Genomic DNA, 18,433 nt, shown 5'->3' with positions numbered 1-18,433 from the left:
TTGTAACTTATAGCCATGCATATTGTGCGCAATTAACTATTATTTATAATATGTATACATTTATAATACGTATAACAGAACAGAATTGTGTAAAAAGTGAAATCCACTTTCATGTATTGATATGAATACATCACGAAAGCAGGTGGGTTTGGTATTTGTTTATATCGCACCGAGAAAGATCTTATGGCGACGATGGGACAGGAAAGGGCTAGGAGTGGGAAAGAAGGGAATGTGGTCTTAATTAAAGTACAGCCGGTCAGAGTGGCTCAGCTGGTTGAGGTGCTGGCCAACTAACCCCAACTTGGCAGGTTCGATCCTGGCTCAGATCGGTGGTATTTGAAGGTGCTCAAATACGTCAGCCTCCTGTCAGTAGATTTACTGGCACGTAAAATAACTCCTGTGGGATAAAATTCTGGCACCTCGGCGTGTCAGAAAACCGTAAAAATTAGTTAGTGGGACGTAGAAACAAAAACATTAAAGTTACTATTTAAAGTGCAGCCCCAGCATTTACTCGGTGTGAAAATGGGAAAACGTGGAAAACCTTCTTCAGAGCAGCTGACAATTGTGTTCGTACCCACTATCTCCCGAATGCATGCTCACAGCTCCCCGCTCCTAACCGCACGACCACTTCGCTCGGTGGGAGCTATTATAGAAAGGGTTAACTGGTAGACAGAGAAGTAAATCAGTGAATATATGCACTCTGCGGGAAATGTGCCACATTTCTATGCAAAAGTATGTTTCAGAATGTACCATACCCGTTGATGTGTGAGCTGTTCAAATATTGGTGAATACCGTATAATTTAGTGTCTGTGCCAGTAGTTTACGTATAACAGCACTGGCAGTCTTGATCATCCCTATTAGCCCAGCGAAAGAAATATTATACGGCCCAAAAATTGTATTAAAATTATAGTAATAGTTAAAAATGGATATTTACTCTTTCACTGTACCCCAAATGAGAAAAACTATTATTAAGTCATTACAAAAAGAAATGTAAACCTTTTTTCATTATGCAGTCGGTTGATATCTGATAATCCTGAAATGTGAGATTTATTGAAGACCTTTCTGAGTATACTTCTGAAAATCTGCGGCCTATTTGAAAATACGTTAAAAATAACATTAACAAGTTTATACATATACTACTAAAATTAATTCACAAGTCTGTCAATATCTCGGCGGTTCATGCTGTCCCTGGCAGATGATCAAGTACAATCCGCTGACGCCATCCAGGCTGAGGAGAGACCGAAACTCTTGCACACGTGCCGAGTATTTGTCCAAAGACAGCGCTGCTGATAAAGTCAGATCATCTGAATTATGGTCCGGCTCCATGGCTAAGTGGTTAGCGTGCTGGCCTTTGGTCACAGGAGTCCCGGGTTCGATTCCCGGCAGGGTTTGAAATTTTAACCATAATTGGTTAATTCCGCTGGCACGGGGACTGGGTATATTGTCTTTATCAACATTTCATCCTCATCACGATGCGCAGGTCTCCTACGGGAGTCAAATCAAAAGAGCTGTATCTGACGAGCCGAACTTGTCCGCGGGCACTCCCGGCACTAAAAAGCAATACACCATTTTTTAAAATGCACACGTGGTGACTATTTGTCCAAAGACAGCGCTCATGTTAATCAACAATACGCGAACTAAAGTGACAAGTTTTTGAAGAAGTCCACAGCGTATCTTCTACCGGATTAGCAAGGAGAGCTGACATTGTTTTCCTTAACCTCCGCACACGCACCGCTGTGGAACTAGTTCCTACGAAGATCAGTCTACGGAAGCTGACAACGAGAATAGATATACTCGCGAACCATGCATATCCTAGCTCGTCAGTACTGCAATGTACGACCAGGGGGCTGCTGTTCGGGTCCAGGGGCAGGATGACCAAATATACTTGGAAAACACTGAAGGAATACCGAATGACATCGCAATTGATGTATTCAAAGACTCTTAAAGTACTCTGCATCATCACCTGTACTTTTCAGGATTTTGATTAGATTTAAAAAATGCCAAAATATGCAGGTTTATTTTACGAGAGGATTACGTCATATTTATGATTGTATTTGTTTTTTAGAATGTTCAGGATGGATGTTCTATGTCTTTCAGTCTTTCTAGGCCTTTGTTGCTAAATACAGTTTGCAGTTTTAAAAAATCACATCTGTATTGCAAAAAACTGCATCATGTTATTTGGAATTCAGGATCCTTGTGGGGTCATGAGCTGTTGAGAGTACTGATGTCCTTCTCGAAGTGGTGTAGTACATTATGGACATTATTTTCGTGACATTATCCAGTTGTCTTGAGAGAGTAACCTTCCCTTATCGAAAGGACCAATATATTCAACACGATCGCCCAAGAACAAAGCAAATCCGCCTGTCCACTCCAGACCGAGTAATTATGTGAATAATGGCACGTTATTTAAAAACAATATCTGTAATCACGATGAAAACAAAGCATTTTAACCCCCGCCTGTCGTAATTATTATAGCAAAGTGTTGTACGCTATACGAGCTGCTACACACACGTAACGAGCAGTCGAATGGGTTGCCTACTCTGTAACGCTGCAGGTGCTCTCGGACTATTGACGAGAATAATGGCGTTCTAAATAACACTTGCACCAGTACTCTGTTCTTAGACTTAGATGCATTCTCAGAAATACTTTACAGGCTGGCTTATATATCCATTTAGATAACTAGAAGGTTTGAGTTCGAATCCTAAGCGATACTATAGAGCCGTTTGCACTCGTAATCCGGGTGTCACCCGGCTTTGCTTAAATCTAGTTCTCCTCGTATTCCGGGTGTCACCCGGTCACTAATCTCTTTGCTATGACAACTTCTGTGTCTGCATGTGGGGCCACCTGCTAGTGTAAACACTGTACTATGTTTATCATGAGGTTATTTACCACTTCTGTACTATCTGTGCACTGTATTCCGTGGAATAGCAACTCATGTTTATGTACTGTTTGAGAAAGTCTCCCCTGAATCCAATCCTGGCGTTTTAATTGCCCTATGAACTCACAAAATGGATCACATATGGAGCTTTGATATTTGCGAAATATTTAGAAATCACAATTCTACTTAGTTTCTCATTGCCACTAATTTGCGAGGAAGGTATGGACTAATGTGAATCCCATAATGCCTTACATGCTAAATTTGTCTCACAAATGATTAGAATAGTCAGAAACATGTACATTCACTCACTATATATCACACTCAGAGAAAGTTTAAATAATGTATAATGCAGTGCAAAATGTTTTATCTTAATAAATAAAATAGTTTAGAATTTATAACCGTTTTAAATATTGTTGTAAAGAGAAGTGTTTCCTTGAGAATTTGCTGTGCGAGCTGGCTGGACAGCATAGGAATTTTCCTTACGAGTGCAAAGGGCTAGTGTAAGCTATAAATGAGGGTGACCAGTAGGTAGGCAACTCTGTAAGACAACAACACACCATCGTAATAAATTTTCGTGTTCCGTCTAATTTCTCCCAGATCTGAGCAGTTCTACTGCGTGCCTAACCGAGGGGGTAAAGGAATGATCGATTCAACTGAAAGGACGTGAGTTGGATTCACCAAAAGAATTCGAAGGATTTAAAACTAGACTTACACATGGAGAGGCACACGGATTTAAGAATTTATTCAGCTTCTACCAAAACACGAACACCAGGCTAATTCTTGGAGACAGAGATATAAAGACAACCATTCTATCCCACTTCGAGCCAAATATGCGGTTAGTGGAAGCCTTACATTTCGTTCCTCCAAGGGGTATCCAGGGCCTGTATGCAATATCTTCGCTGTCTGAGCATTCACCGACATTATATCGCGACTCACGTCAGTAATATTTTTTATTTAAAGTATTACTGATGATGTCTGTGCTGACAGAAACATATCTGAACGTTGATTTATTTGGGCTAAAGGGCGTATAACAATCTAAAATTCGTCGACGACCTGGACTTCTTCTGAACAGGCATCGTATTGATGCAACATAACGTGGAATTACGCTCATCCGGCAGCAAGATATTGACTTATACTCATCTGCCGGACGAGAGCTGCGCAGTCGTAGGGCTCACTCATTAGATTCACTTCTCCTTAATGCAGAGGAGAAGGTCGAACACTCAACGCACTTACCCCTGCCCTTAAATGAGCAAACGTAGTACATTCACGCATCATCCCTGGACTAGAGCAACAAGATCGTTGAATTCCGGCCAAACAAATCACAGAACAGTAATTTAAAATAATGCCACATCATAGGACGGGTGAAACGATACACAGAGTAAATAATAATAATAATAATAATAATAATAATAATAATAATAATAATAATAATAATAATAATACCGGGCGAGTTGGCCGCGCGCGTAGAGGCGCGCGGCTGTGAGCTTGCATCCGGGAGATAGTGAGTTCGAATCCCACTGTCCACAGGCCTGAAGATGGTTTTCCGTGGTTTCCCATTTTCACACCAGGCAAATGCTGGGGCTGTGCCGTAATTAAGGCCACGGCCGCTTCCTTCCAACTCCTAGGCCTATCCTATCCCATCGTCGCCATAAGACCTATCTGTGTCGGTGAGACGCAAAGCCCCTAGCAAAATAATAATAATAATAATAATAATAATAATAATAATAATAATAATAATAATAATAATAATAATAAACAGAGCTGAGTGGCTCAGACGTTTAAGGTGCTGGTTTCTGAGCCCAGGACGGCAGATTCGATCCTAGCTCACTCCGGTGGCATATGAAGGTTCTCAAATATGTCAGCCAGTGTCCGTAGATAGACCAGTACATACAAGAACTGCTGCGGGAAAACATTCTGGCAGCTCGGCGTCTCCGAAAACCGTAAAAGAGTTAGTGGGACGTAAAACCAATAATATTAAAGTAATTATAATATATATATAATGATGAAATGAAATGGCGTATGGCTTTGAGGGCCGGGAGATCCGGATTCGGCTCGCCAAGTGCAGGTCTTTTGATTTGACACCCGTAGGAGACCTGCGCGTCGTGATGAGGATGAAATGATGATGATGACAACACATACACTCAGCCTCCGTGCTAGTGAAATTAACCAATGATGCTTTAATTTCCCGACCTTGCCGGGAATCGAACCCGGGGCCCCTGTGACCAAAGGCCAGCACGCTAACTATTTAGCCATGGTATAACATGATAATATCGAGAGAATGCCTCTGTAGTTTGGGTCACGTAGCTGTCAACTTGCATTCGGGAGGTAGTGGGTTTGAACCCCACTGTCGGCAGCCCTGCAGATGGTTTTCCGTTGTTTCCCGTTTTCACACCAGGCTGTACCTTAATGAAGGCCACAGTCGCTGCCTTCCCACTCCTAAAGGTGGTGGAATCGTTCTGGGGGGATCTGGAGCCACGCGTCTTGCACTGCTACCCACAATTGGTCTTGTGTAGTTGGTGCGGGGTTCATGAAGCATACACCAGCATCGACAGCATCCCATACATGGTCGATTGGATTAAGATCGGGGGAACTGGAGGGCCAATCCATGGTCGTGACTTCACTGGAGTGTTTCTCCAACCCCCTGCGTGCCACCACAGAGCGGTAACATGGCGCATTGTCCTGTTGAAACATGGTACTTACTCTAAGGTCAGAGGGATGCAGATGGTCTGAAAGAATGTCCACATAACGTGCACCTGTCAGCGCTCCCTGCAGCCGAACAACGGGGCCTAATTGCGAACATGAGAACGTCCGCCCAGACCAGAATTGAGCCACCTCCCGCCTGGACACAACCTTGTTGACACGCAGGATCCATAGCTTCATGGGGTATACACCACACTCTCACGCACCCATCAGCTCTATAGAACTGGAACAGGGATTCATCGGACTATTCCATGGTCCATTGCCAATGTTTGCGGGTCCATGCACGGCGTTGAGCTCTGTGTCGAGGTGTCAGCAATGGGTCGGCTGGTGAAGCCTCCATACAGTCCTGGTAGAAATGGGTTCCTGACTCCCAACCTGGGCGGTGATCTGACTCTCAGTAGCCTGTCGAGACCGAGTATGGTTCTGCGGAGGCGACGTGATGTCCGTTCGTTAAACACCTGTGGTCTTCCCGTGCGGCGGTTTACGCAGGTGGTAATATTCTCTCTCGGATATTGAAAATCCCCCTCGACGATGCTGACCTCGGAAACCCGAATTCGCGTGTAATCTGCGCAATGCTATGACCCATGCGCTGATGATCATCCCACGTTCAAAGTCGGTTAACTCGCGACGTGTTGCCGTCTTTACAACACTGGTATTTTTCAATAAATATGCACCGGGCGAGATGGCCGTGTGCGTAGAGGCGCGCGGCTGTGAGCTTGCATCCGGGAGATAGTAGGTTCGAATCCCACTATCGACAGCCCTGAAAATGGTTTTCCGTGGTTTCCCATTTTCACACCAGGAAAATGCTGGGGCTGTACCTTAATTAAGGCCACGGCCGCTTCCTTCCAACTCCTAGGCCTTTCCTATCCCATCGTCGCCATAAGACTTATCTGTGTCGGTGCGACGTAAAGCCCCTAGCAAGAAGAATGTCAATAAATAGAGAGGTGGATGATCCGCCTAGTCAATACTATGTGTTGTCCGAGTCGATGGCTGAATGGTCAGCGTACTGGCCTTCGGTTCAGAGGGTCCCGGGTTCGATTCCCGGCCAGGTCGGGGATTTTAACCTTCACTGGTTAATTTCAATGGTCCGGGGCTGGGTGTTTGTGCTGTCCCCAACATCCCTGCAACTCACACACCACACATAACACTATCCTCCACCACAATGACACGCAGTTACATGGCAGGTGCCGCCCACCTTCATCGGAGGGTCTGCCTTACAAGGGCTGCACTCGGCTAGAAATAGCCACACGAAATTAAAAAAATACTATGTGTTAATTTTTTTAAATATTTACCCTTCACCTTAACATTATGTCTAATACATGTTTCGAGAATATGCACATTCTCTTCTTCAGCTAGTTAAATTAAAATACACTAGGTCTTATTGTATACAGGAATTTTAATTTAACTAGCTGAAGAAGAGAATGTGTATTGTATACAGGACTTTTAATTTAACTAGCTGAAGAAGAGAATAGTTATTGTATACAGGAATTTTAATTTAACTAGCTGAAGAAGAGAATGTGCATATTCTCGAAACATGTATTAGACATAACGTTAAGGTGAACGGTAAATATTAAAAAAAAAAACTAACACATAGTATTGAGTAGGCGGATCATCCACCTCTCTATTTATTGTGATTAAGTCAATACGGACCCAATACTGGCCATTATGGTCAAGATTATTAACTGGTGTTTGTGGCAGACGGCTCATCTACGCCGTAGCTAGCCACAACGCTCAGGGGTCACACACGGCACATTTTCTAATGGACACCCCTCCCCGTGACTTTTGGCTACTCAGCGTATTTCATATATATTTCACGTCTTTACGAAACAGAAACCTCAACCGTCATTACTAGTTAAAAAGAACTTCACGTCGCGACCCGACGAACTCGCCTGCTACGAGGCCCTGCGCAGGTAAATGTTTGATGAAAACACACAGTAAACCAGGAGCGCTTCCACTGCGAGAACTGCACTCATCAATAAAGAACAGCCAGAGTTTAACAAAGCCGAGATCTGGCCAAATTGATTTTTAATCTGCAGCCCTTCATACAGAGACAATCGAATGGCTCGTGTAACATTCACCACGCGGAAAAGCTCATCATCTGGACAAGCTATCAATCAATGCTCAATGGACATATCCAGACAGAAATTATTTACCGAGTTCGGTAAAAACCTCACGCACTCTTTCAGTTTCACGTGGCTGTTCATATCAAGATAGTAGCCATGCGTATATGTTATCCAAATCATAGGGATGTGTCCGAATATTGTTCAAATACCTGAATCAAAATCAGGATAATATTAAGTTTTGGTATTATAATTTTCTTAGACACCATGGAACCAGATTTTTATCCTACATAAATTTCTTTACAAGCCGGTAAACCTACCGAACCCTCCAACTATGGATACGTTTGAGCCATTCAGACCTCATGTTTACATTTTATATATTCCTTTTGCAAACATAGCAAATATAATCAAAGCCATCTCTCTAAATGTCATGACGGCCCTTGAAGGTGTGGAAGGTGAAAGCTTCCACCATTCTTCCTTTTTCTGTTTTACAATTTGGTTTACGGCACACGGATAAGTCTTACGGCGACGATGGGATAAGGAAGGGCCACGGAAAACCATCTACAGGGCTGCCGACAGTGGGATTCGAACCCACTATCTCCCGGATGCAAGCTCACAGCTGCGCGCTCCTAACCACACAGCCAATTCGCCCGGTATTGATTATTATTATTATTATTATTATTATTATTATTATTATTATTATTATTATTATTATTATTATTATTACATTTTATGGCCACATAACATGTATGAGCTCACAGAGATTGACCAAGCAGAGCTTCTCCTACGTTCTAAACAAGAAAACCAATGGACCTTGGTTCACCGAAGTAGAAGAAGACCTTCAAGAAGTAGGGATCACACGAAGAACGTGTTCCTCTCCAGAAGAAAGTTCGAGAATACCAACGATTCCAAAAAAGTCGAAGTTGAAAACAGGCAAGAATTGGACTGATGAAAGAAAATAGGTTCACAGAAAGCGAATACGGGAATACTGGGAAAGAATTAAAGATCAAGGACGAAAACGGTTGAAATAACATAGTTCACAACCGGTCGAAACAAAGCAGTATTATTATTATTATTATTATTATTATGATTATTATTATTATTATTATTATTATTATTATATGCGAACAAACCCATTAGGTCTACGTAAAGTACTCAGAGGCGCGCATTTGCCTTCCTCTGTGCTCATATTTCTTTCATTTCTCTATGTGGGCTTCCTTTCTGTCTTCAGACCAGGTTGTTCCAGTCTTCTTCCTTGGTTCTTCCTCTTGGTCAACTTGCCATTTGTGAATGGCGGATCTGAAGATTACCCTGTTTTGGACATATTCTGCTGTAATTCCTGCCAGTTTTAAGTCGGTTTTGATTTCAACAATTCACTCAACTGTGTCCGTCTGCGAAGTGAACAAAATATTTCTCAAAATCTGAAGGAAGTCCTTCAACGTCAATATGCAACACCTATGGTACATCCTGAATTACTTGTTTACCCATACCGAAGCGGGCTCGAATGCCACAAGAAAATTTGGTTATTGCTCGCCTGCGTCGACCAGGAGTCCTACAATGCCAACGCCTTTGAGATTGAACATATTATTTAGTTTAGACCAGGAGCTGAAAGAAAATTTCATACTCAGTTGCAATCCAACAGGCGAGGTGTACGGACGTGAAGTGCAGATAGCGAGTTAATAGTGCGTGTGAAATACAAGAATGGGAGTATCTACTGAACAATACAGGTGCGCAATAGGGATGTGGAATTGCATTTGCGTAACTACAGATTTATGCCTAACCAAAAGCGATCATTTAACTGGAAATTTTTGACTCTCGTCCAAATGTGTCACTAATAGTTTTTTGAAGAAAAGAAATGCCACGTGGTCTTTCTTGCTTAGCACTCAAGGCCAAAAGGAAAAAGTGACTAACATGATATTTTTAAAAAAGTACCAAAATCAGCGGATTAGAGATATTTTGGAATGGAACTCTTCTGCCACCCAAGTCTTATCTCTCTGTAGAGAAATTAGCATCGTCCATATACTCGCAGTAACCTCGCATGACGAAGGAAACGGAGTTTTTCGCAATACAAGAAGGCGTCTTGAAGGACAACAGACAGTTTCACACCTGAAAAGTTCAGTCAAGTGTTGGTCGTGAACGCTGATTCTGGATGATCGATCCCATCAACGCTTCAACATCGAAATATCACTTCTGCTTTTAAAGGACACTTCATTTCCCTCAATGTTAAAAATTAAGTTCCCAGTTTGGAAGTAAAATTTATTTTATCCAATTAAGAATATCAAATAAAAACTGAAAACTATTCAGGCTTTTTCTATTATAAAATTACTAGCGTTTTTCCCCTGTCCGCAGCGCGCTCATCATTTGGGATAATACATCTCTAAGATGCTGGCTAATTCGCTGTTGAAACACCACGAAAAGCCTCCTTTGCCGCACAATGGACTGATGGTGCACTAGGGGAGATATGTATATACACGGTTACAGTGCATAAGCCAGCATCTTGGAAAGGTGTGATATTCCAACTGACGAGTCCGTTGCCACAATGAAGCGAAACGCTTGGTATTTATTTTAAGATTGATAGAAGTCGAAGATTTTAATTAATGTCGATTTTCTCAATTTATTCGCGCAAATATTGCATGTGCATACCATACACTTAACTGTAGTGATACATCATTGAAAGTAAAAGAAAACGTAGTATAAAAATTCCCTTACAGTCCAATTTAAAAATTCACTTCTTAGCAGCTATTAATTTACTGCGCTGTTTAATCTTCATTCGCTTACAGGAGCGGAAAGAATCTTCACATGGGAGGAAATATGGATTGGATTCGGAATTGTAGAATAAGTTGGTATACTAAACTGTTGCTGAATTGAATATTCAAACTCATGTTCTTTAATTCACTAAGCGAGCTGATCTGTATGCAGTTAGGTTAGATTTCAACGAGTAGGAAGTTGCTTCTAACCCACACAACGTTTCTGTTTAAAAAGATACATAAATATCAGGAGCACTGCCTTTTAAAACCCCTAAAAGTTATGCAACTCTTCCTACTGAACTTATGTACAGGGCAGAAGTAACTTTCTATTCGTTGAAATCTTATTGATACTGTGTAAAATCGACTCCCTAATCATAACGTAATTCTATGACGTTCGTTCACTGGGAAGCTCACAGTGAAAAGCGTAGTAAGCGTAGACACGGAAGTGGATAAATCGCTGCGAAGGTAAACTCTCAACCGCAACGACTGAGATATATCGATACCGTGGAGTGTGTTGTAGTAACGGAAAAAGGTTTCTTGAAAAGAGTTCACAAGATACAAAATGTGTTGCAAAAGAAAGAAGTACTTACTCTGTGCTGCCAGCTGCTGGTGATGGTGAGCGGCCGCCCTCTGAAAAGAAACAAAAGAAACTCATTAATAATAATAATAATAATAATAATAATAATAATAATAATAATGTATAAATGGAACGTTTATTTCAGAGAGAATGGTATTAACTATTAACAAATGACAGGATGCTGGAATTTTATTTGTAGAAGGATCTCTAATGAAATAATAAGAGCAATGGGACGTTTCTCACGTGTAACTCCGAAAGATGGCACCGGGATTCGATCCAGCAACATGGAACACAAGAACTGAGTGATATAAGTAGTTTTCTGATTCATTTTGTCAATTCCAGCGAAAGATTTCGTGACATTTGGCGTGAAAAATCACCACGAAAGTACAAAAGTCATGACAGCCTCGTGGTGTAGCGTTAGCGCGTCTTCCTCTTTCTTATCCGGAGACCTTGGCTTTGATTCCCGGCCAATCCAATGATTTTAATTCCAAACTGAGAACTGCAAAAGGTTTCATTCGGTCTCGAGAGACTCACTGACGAGCTATATGATAGAGTGGGTCCGGTGACGATAATCAGGCAAACCGCCTCAGGATAACGTCGAACAGTCCACGTGTCACTGCAATATCTGGACAGGAGTCATCTTAAGAGCCAAGGTCCTTAATGGACCGTGTACGTAAAGGTCTTCATTATACACCCTTGCGCCTTTCAGCGTTCAGTCTGCAGGTTTCTGTGCATTTACTAAACGCCGCCGCCAAAATCCTCTATTTGTAACCAGTTCTGTGGCCTCGTATAGTTCTTTCTTATCTTTAAATCGTTAGAAACTGAATCTAACCATCGTCGTCTTGGTCTCCCTCTACTCCTCTTACCCTCCATAGCACTGTAGGTTATTCTCCAAGGTAACCTATCCTCCTCTATTCATCTCGCATGACCCCACCTCCGAAGCCAGTTTATGCGTACAGCGTCATCTATCGAATTCATTCCTAGTTTAGCCTTTATCTCCTCATTCTGAGTACCCTCCTGCCATTGTTCCCACCGGTTTGTACCAGCAATCGTTCATGTCTGTTATTTCTAACTTATGAATAAGATATCCTTTGTCCACCTGAATTTCACTCCCATAAAGCAAAGTTGGTTTGAAATATTTCCAAGGAGTCCCTTGCCTGTCAAATGGGAGTGGGACTCCGTTAGTCCCATAGGTCCGAGGCTTGCTTAAAACGTTCTGAGCATGCTCGGTGATAATTCTGTGAAGCAGGATGCTACCATTACTTACCCACAGTCCAAGTGAGGATCTTTCCTGTAACCGGTTAGGGACCAACGATGGATTGTATAGTTCTAGTCGCCTGAGCACAAGGAGGGCTATGACTCAGAATATATCAGAGATGCCCACTCCCATTCCATGTCAACTGGTATCCGACTCTCAGGACCACGTACTAGGCCATTCAGCCGTTGCCTATGCTTCACTTCACGAACTAGGACGTGACTACAGTAACCCACATCATGAAACATGAACGTTAAGGTTTTTTAAACACATTCAACGAATCTAGCTGTGCATAGAGAAGAAAGCCAGAGCCAGAAAGATAAAGAAAGAAAGACGAAAAAAGAGAATGGGGGGGGGGGAAGATTCTGTTTACGTGAAGTTGGAGGGGGAATAATTCATGGTGGATTCCATCATTTGATTCAAGCATTGCGTGGAAATGATGAAAAATGATGAAAAAAATTCTTTCTATTCACCACTGCCATCCAATACGCAACTCTTAAATTATATTTTATATACGGTACGTTTTGTAACTAGGATGGAGAAGTGGTGTGAATTCCTCCATTATAAATGTCCTACATCCACATTTTTTTTAGTGTTACGTTCATTCCAGCGGCGTGTTTTCTACATATAAGTGTTCCGCATGTACCAATGACGAATGGGATATTCAATACCTGATTTTCACAGGGCGTACTACTGCCTGCATGCAGGTTACGTCAGAATATCAAGAGATAACAACCGGACGGCCACTCACTGCATGTTCCTCAGTGCTACCAGTCTATAGGTCTATAGGCTGCCACACACACATAGCTAAGATAAGCCACTTTAAGCTACGCTATGCTAAGCGATGCGAAGCTATGTTGTGTTATGTCACGAATTAAAATCTAAGCTAAACTATAATAGGCAACCTTTCAAACATGGCGGATCAATTGAACAGGAGACTTTCTTTATTGGCCGCTGTCGTAGAAGTCGAGGAAAGAGAAAGAAAAAGAAAGAGGAGAAGATTCTGTTTACGTTAAAATGGAGGGAGAATAATTGATGGTGAATTCCATCATTTGATTCAAGCATTGCATGGAAATCATGAAAAATTAGAAATCACTTTCGTCTAAATCAGGAACTGCTTCATAAATATCCTCTGATACTGAGGATGATATTAAAACATGAATATAAGTACCCAAATTATAGAACGTAGGGTAAAAATGTATGTAAAAGCAATAAATCAATATCCTGAGTTTCATTTATTTGTTGCCAACAGTTGCCTTTCATTGTTATCCCTCTTTAATAAATGGACAAACTAGCATATTTTTGTCTCTTCAATGCCTTTTATCCTTTGGTCTGCCTTCCATGATAATTAACAAACACAGGAACATTTGAGCTATATAATAGCTGCTGTATGGAGATAATTCACTATAGCTACATACAAATACGCCGGGCAAAAAAAAAAAAAAAAAAAAAAAAAAAAAAAAAAAAAATAATAATAATAATAATAATAATAATAATAATAATAATAATAATAATAATAATAATAATTGTACCGGGCGGTACACCTCCACTCCGCTAATTTAAAATGTGCGCCAGTTGAAACTCCTCTGCTGGAGGAAGTCTGAACTTTATCTACGCTATTAATTCTCTACTTTCTCAGAAGATTTCACCACGTGGAAAATTGAGTTTTTGAACTGTGTCATTTTTGATGTGGTTTTGTTTCGCTTGAAGTAAGAAGTGTGAACTTTCTCTTCTAGAGGACACTACTGAAGATCAACAATAGTGCAACCTAGTGCGGAGTCAAAGAACTATTTTGTTGGAGAAATTTTTATTTCAAATATTTGTTCTTTGCTAAATTTTTTTCAGTCTTTGGTTAAGTTGGCAATATTAACCCCTTCTTTCCCCTTGTTTTAAATCTAGCCTATCCCGAATTTCTTGAATTAATTTTCCACCAATTATGTGTTTCTTCTTAGTATTGTGTAGGGGGTTTATTGATCTACCAATAAAATCATCGCGGGAGGGTGTTTTCATTCCCCTAACGCCTAGAACCTTCTGCGAGAGTATTTAAACTGCTGATTTTAGGGTCTCCGGGCCACTTCTGTTCCATCTTTCAGTGTATAAAGTACATAGCAGGAGGCGGGAAGCGCCTCTTTCCTCGGCAGCGGTCATCAATAAGGTAATGGCCGATTAATAAATTCTTTCTTTGCTAGCTCAGCAGTTTAACTCTCGGGGCGGGTGCGAAGCGTTCCTCCATGTAACCTTTTCCTAAAATGTAACGATCTTTTCTTCTATTCTCTTTTAAGCTGCATATTGGGATAGAGAGTGCTAACCCTCTCGAGCTCCCACTCACATTGTCTTGAGGTGAACTTATTTTCTCAACCTATTCTTCGTTAATGTAAAACAAATTGCTCTTTTCTAAAGTCACCTCGGTAGTATGGGATTAGCCCTCGCATTAGTGGCCTAGAGCCAGATTAGGTTTTTAAAAACAAGTGTATTAGGAGTGCAAGATCGCCTCCTCTCAAATTGTTATTTTAGAGGTCATGTAATTGCCCATTTTTTTTTATTTAATAGACCTCAGTAGGTTGGGTATTTTACCCCTGTGTCTATGTCCAGTGAGGACAACTTGAAGGTGGAGTTTGGTGTGGCCTGGGAGAGGCTTAAATTTTGAGAGCGAGTGACTCTTTTGAAAATTGAGTGTTGTATGCCTCGTGGAGGCTTTTCTGTGTAATTTGGAGCAAGGGCTCCTAGGTATGAATGGGGTTTTCTGCCCCTCTGTTAAAACTCGTGTTTGGGGTAAAACTGAGCTGATTGCCCAAGCAGTGTAAAATCAGGGCGCGAAGCCCAATTCCTGTAAATATTGTAACTACCCTTTTTGATTTGCTACTTTGTACCTGCCATGCTTTTTATTTCTTTGTTTTTGAAAAGAAAATATAACCTTGTTAAATTTTAAATTAATTTTGCTTTCGTAGCTGGAGACCTATTCACACCCGCACCTTCTTTCACCTCTACCTACCACGGAAAACTCCGTAACAATAATAATAATAATAATAATAATAATAATAATAATAATAATAATAATAATAATGAAAATCGCCTTCTTGACGATCTGTAAAATGTAGCTTGGCATAGCTTAGGTTAGCGTAGCTCAGCATACATTGAAGCGTTTTTTTCTTTGGGCTGCGTACCACACCGTAGCTTAGTTTAGCTTTGTGCGTGTGGTTGCTTTAAGGCCGCTACACACGACCCAATCTGCTGGTCCCGATCTACAGGGTACCTGCAGATTGGGTGGTGTGTAGATTTGTTGGGACCAGATTGGCCGACAAAACTCATGTCGGGTGGTTGGTCGGGCCGACCACACAATCTCCCAACTTACACTCCAGAGGTCGGCCGATAAGCTATCAGTTGCCTCGTCGCCACCTAGCACGTGTGACGTGTGTCAGAGGGCAGTGAGCAGATTCAGTTAGATCAGTAGCTCACTATATACAATGATATAGTTTAGATTAATATAGTTTATAATTTTAGGTTAGTTTCTTCTCCTATTTTCTACGCATACGTAATTTCAGAAATAAATACTCTTACATTAAAGAAATATATATATTTTTAATCACACCGGGCGAGTTGGCCGTGTGTGTAGAGGCGCGCGGCTGTGAGCTTGCATCCGGGAGATAGGTTCGAACCCCACTATCGGCAGCCCTGAAAATGGTTTTCCGTGGTTTCCCATTTTCACACCAGGCAAATGCTGGGGCTGTACCTTAATCAAGACCACGGCCGCTTCCTTCCAACTCCTAGGCCTTTCCTATCCCATCGTCGCCATAAGACCTATCTGTGTCGGTGCGACGTAAAGCCCCTAGCAAAAACAAAATATTTTAATCACTTACTTTTATGTATCCCTTCAGACTATTGAAAATAGCGCAAAATGTTTATGGAATGATTTTAGACAAAAGCTGTGTTAAAATCAAATGAAATGGCATATGGCTTTTAGTGCCGGGAGATCCCAGGAAGGGTTCGGCTCGCCAGGTGCAGGTCTTTTGATTTGACTCCCGTGGGTGACCTGCGCGTCGTGATGAGGATGAAATGATGATGAACACAACACATACACCCAGCCCCCGTGCCAGGAAAATTAACCAATGATGGTTAAAATTCCAGTCCCTGCCGCGAATCGAACCCCTGTGACGAAAGGCCAGCACGCTAATCTTTTAGCCATGGAGCCGGGCAAAACTGTGGTGACACGGCCGCACTAAATTGCTAATCTCTGTAACTCGCTCAAGTAGCTAAAAATCTTAAGAGTCACGATTAATCGCTCTTGAACACTCACACTTTCCCCCATTATAGTGTCTTGTTTCTTTATTAAAGGCGCCACCAGGTAGAGTAGATCATTGAAAGTGTCGATATCCATTCGCAGAAAATTTCTAAAATCGAATGATTCTAGTTTTTTCATAATATATGTATGACAATTTCTTTCTCTGTAATAACCACCTTTTAGCCCAATATTTTCTCTTTCGTATCGACTTCAATGATAACAAAGTCAATGCAATTCCTGTTTTTAGAAATTTAGAAAATGTAGGAGCCATAATCACGCGTTTCCAGGCCAGAGCGAGAAAGCTTACGGCAGATCGGGCCCAGCAGATTGGGTCGTGTGTAGAGAAGCATCCGATTTACCGCGCCAACTAGCCTGCAGATCGGACCCAGCAGATTGGGTCGTGTGTATAGGCCTTTAATGCAACCCCTTGCGTTAGTAAGTCTCGTTTTCGAAAGCAGAGTTGTAGACCGGTATCTGATTCAGTAGCCCTCCAATTGCCAACATATCGACAGTGGCTGATGTGTTCAGCAACGGTGAAAACACAGACATCGTTTTAATCTATAGAAAATCGCGTCGGAATGCAACCCAAGCTCGCAGCCGATATCCTCAGGAGTTTCCAAATAGCCATCTGCCTTCTATACACGTATTTCACCGAACATAGTGTCCGGCTCCATGGCTAAATGGTTAACGTGCTGGCCTTTGGTCCAGAGGGTCCCGGGATCGATCCCCGGGTCGGGGACTTAACCTTAATTGGTTAATTCCAATGGCTCGGAGGCTGGGAGTGTGTGGCGTATTCAGCATTAGAAATCATCCTAGGTAGGGCCCTCATCTTCACAGACATGCAAGCCACCTGATAGGCCTCTTCGGAGGCATTCGCCATTATTATTATTATTATTATTATTATTACCGAACATCCTGTAGTTGCAATTAAGAGCTAATGGATCCTTCAAGGCACACACAATATACAAGCAACTGTTTGGTAGAACAGAATGTCTGATACGTTTATGAATTCATGAGGTATTAAACTTTATTTTCTGCATCATAGGCGTATTAATTACAAAATAATGCACCGTGCTACAGAACGTCGGTACTAAAAAGAATGCTATTAGCTTCACTTGCGAAATATAATAATAATAATAATAATAATAATAATAATAATAATAATAATAATAATAATAATAATAATAATGTTATTTACTTTACGTCTCACTAACTACTTTATATGGGTTTCGAAGACCCCGAGGTACCGGTATTTAGTCCCGCAGGAGTTCTTTCACGTGCCAATAAATCTACTGACACGAGGTTGACGCATTTGATCACCTTCAAATACCACCGGACTGAGCCAGGATCGAACCTGCCAAGTCGGGGTCAGAAGGCCAGAGCCTGAACTGTCTGAGCCACTAAGCCCGGCATTTGGGAAAATATATGACGTTGTAGCACCCCTTTGAAAATCAGCTAGTAGGCATTCCATTTATCATTAGTACATGAGGGACACTTATACGTAGAAAGTACGGGGATGCAGTTGGAGAAAACGTGAACCGGGTATACGGTGCTGCAAGGCGACCTAGTATGTATAGGGTGGTCGGTAAAAACATGAACCGGGTATACGGTGCTGCAAGGCGACGTGGTATGTATAGGGTGGTCGGTAAAAACATGAACCGGGTATACGGTGCTGCAGGGCCACCTGGTATGTATAGGGTGGTCGGTAAAATCGTGAACCGGGTATACGGTGCTGCAGGGCCACCTGGTATGTATAGGGTGGTCGGAAAAAGCGTGAACCGGGTATATGGTGCTGCAGGGCACCTGATATGTATAGGGTGGTCGGTAAAATCGTGAACCGGGTATACGGTGCTGCAGGGCCACCTGGTATGTACAGGGTGGTCGGAAAAAACGTGAACCGGGCATACGGTGCTGCAAGGCCACCAGGTATGTATAGG

General features: G+C 41.8%; 1 protein-coding gene across 3 annotated transcripts in view; it reads right to left on the bottom strand.

The window, feature by feature from the left end:
• LOC136876412 (5'-AMP-activated protein kinase subunit gamma-1) overlaps positions 1-18,433 on the bottom strand; it is a 1,375,241-nt gene that overhangs the window by 618,158 nt on the left and 738,650 nt on the right. For all 3 annotated transcript variants that reach the window (XM_067150367.2, XM_067150365.2, XM_067150366.2), the window contains exon 5: positions 10,976-11,015. In XM_067150367.2, the coding sequence (XP_067006468.1) occupies positions 10,976-11,015 (40 nt within the window). The remainder of the gene's footprint in view (positions 1-10,975; positions 11,016-18,433) is intronic.

Source organism: Anabrus simplex, chromosome 6, assembly GCF_040414725.1.
Source record: "Anabrus simplex isolate iqAnaSimp1 chromosome 6, ASM4041472v1, whole genome shotgun sequence".
Lineage (NCBI taxonomy): Eukaryota > Metazoa > Arthropoda > Insecta > Orthoptera > Tettigoniidae > Anabrus > Anabrus simplex.
The sequence above is the reverse complement of the archived record's forward strand: the minus strand, read 5'-3'. Positions and strand labels throughout refer to the sequence as shown.